Here is a 2052-nt window from a genome sequence, read left to right as displayed (position 1 = left end):
AAAAAAAAAAAAAGAAGGAAGTTCCTTTCTTGGTGGCCTCGTCTGGGCATCTAGGGATTGGAGCTTAAGTCTGACTCAGAATATGGTAGGACAATTTGAGTCATTCTCTTTAAATCTCTTGGAGTTATGGTAGATTGGGGGACTTGGCAAGGGTCACCTCCTTGAGCTAGGCTTCAGGTTCAGTGCACCTTAGAAGTTTGCTTCCTGGGAAAGAGGGCAGGTCCTTTTCGTCCTTGTCAGACTCCTCATCACCCAGAGATTAGCCCCTGCTCCGCATCTGGACTAGTGTTGGGTGTGGAGGAGAGCCCCGGAAAGCCACATGGGAGGAGAGGGTAGTGTTTCTTTCTGGGGGAAGTATAAGTACACTGGGTGGGTCTGAACACTGTGGTGGTGGCCTCACCCAGATGAGGTGGGCATCGTTGAGTGCTCTCACTCTAATGCTTGTCCTTGGCCTCTAGCCCTGGCCTAGTGTGTCCAACCTGGCCAAGGACTTCATTGACCGCCTGCTGACAGTGGACCCTGGAGCCCGTATGACTGCACTGCAGGCTCTGAGGCACCCGTGGGTGGTAAGCATGGCAGCCTCTTCATCCATGAAGAATCTGCACCGCTCCATCTCCCAGAACCTTCTCAAACGTGCCTCCTCACGCTGTCAGAGCACCAAATCTGCCCAGTCCACGCGTTCCAGCCGCTCAACACGATCCAACAAGTCACGCCGTGTGCGGGAACGGGAGCTGCGGGAGCTCAACCTGCGTTACCAGCAGCAGTACAATGGCTGAGCCATTTGGCTATGGTATAGACATGTCATGGGCCCAGCCTGGCCACTCATTGCTATGCCTTCTGGGCCTGATATCCTCTCTAGAGATAGGCGTAGACAGCTAACAGGAGGTAAAGAATGTCTGGCTCCTTCTCCTTCTCTGTGCTTCAGCAGCCCTCTTCCTCACCTTGGGTCTGGGCCAGGTGTGACAGTGGAGGTGGCCCAGGGGGCTGTGACCTCCCTGGCCTGGCACCGCTACTCATGTTCGTGGACAACTGCTCTGCTATAAGTTGTGGGAAGGGACCACACCTGGCCTTCACTACCATGTTTCCCCGAAAATAAGGCCTACCCCCAAAATAAGCCCTAGTAGGATTTCTATACATTTGTTAAATATAAGCCCTACCCTGATAATAAGACCTAGTGATGGGCATGGCTATGCATTTCAGTGTGGAGAGGAAGACATCCCCTGAAAATAAGCCCTAGTGTGTCTTCTTGAGAAAAAATAAATATAAGACAGTGTCTTATTTTTGGAGAAACATGGTATCTACCTTGCCCTGTGTCTTCCCTAGACCAGAGGGGCCTGCAGTGCTACATGGACGTTGTCCTATAGCCCTAGGACATTCTGTGACAGTTACTTTTGAAATGCCCCCTTTCCTCTGTAGAGCCTTCCTCCCAGGCCCCCCACATTCCAAGGCTTCTTGATCCTCAGATCAGGCTCCATGGGAAGCCTAGGTAGGCACACAGTTGTGCCTTGACTAGACTCTCAGCCCCTGGCTAGATCCAGACAGCCTGATTTGTCTTCCTGATGCCTCCAGGACCTCTGGTGGTAGGTCCAATGCATGGACCTTAATGCTTCTGGACTGTGTGGCTGGGCTGGTGGCAGGCTTGCCTCAGCCTACAGTGCTTCCCTGGCCACCAGCCAACCACTCTCAGTACCACCTTTGCAGAGCCCACCATTGCTTTTTGCTCCCCTTAGGATCACTAGTCCATTCCCCAGGTGCCTCCTTCCCTACTGTGGGGGGTAAAGGAAGCCCCACTGCTGCTACCTGGGGGGTGGGGCACCTGGGGGCCAAGGCAGAGGACAGGGAGTTCCCCATTAGTATTTCATTGTTAGTACTGGTACAACCCATGGCCTCTTCCCTTCAGTCTCTACTGTTCCTTCCTCTGCAACTGGGTGAAGGCGCCATCTGGTGTCTAACATAGGTACAGGCAGCTGGGGTGCGATCTCTGCACACCCATCCTGCACATAGTCCTCCAGGAGGAAGTGGGAAGGAAGGAGTTGCTGCATTGGGGGAGGT

At 53.4% G+C, this 2052-nt stretch overlaps 1 protein-coding gene across 1 annotated transcript in view; it reads left to right on the top strand.

Moving 5' to 3' along the window:
- The window catches only part of PSKH1 (protein serine kinase H1), a 32981-nt gene extending 31884 nt beyond the window's left edge, over positions 1-1097 (top strand). The window contains exon 3 of the mRNA XM_003799378.3: positions 459-1097. Within this exon, the coding sequence (XP_003799426.1) occupies positions 459-776 (318 nt within the window). The 3' untranslated portion in view covers positions 777-1097. The remainder of the gene's footprint in view (positions 1-458) is intronic.
- The last annotated feature ends 955 nt before the right edge of the window (positions 1098-2052 follow it).

This window comes from Otolemur garnettii, unplaced genomic scaffold (genome assembly GCF_000181295.1).
Source record: "Otolemur garnettii isolate 467f Iridium unplaced genomic scaffold, OtoGar3 scaffold00151, whole genome shotgun sequence".
NCBI lineage: Eukaryota > Metazoa > Chordata > Mammalia > Primates > Galagidae > Otolemur > Otolemur garnettii.
Note: the sequence above shows the minus strand (reverse complement) of the source record. Positions and strands in the feature narration are given on the sequence as shown.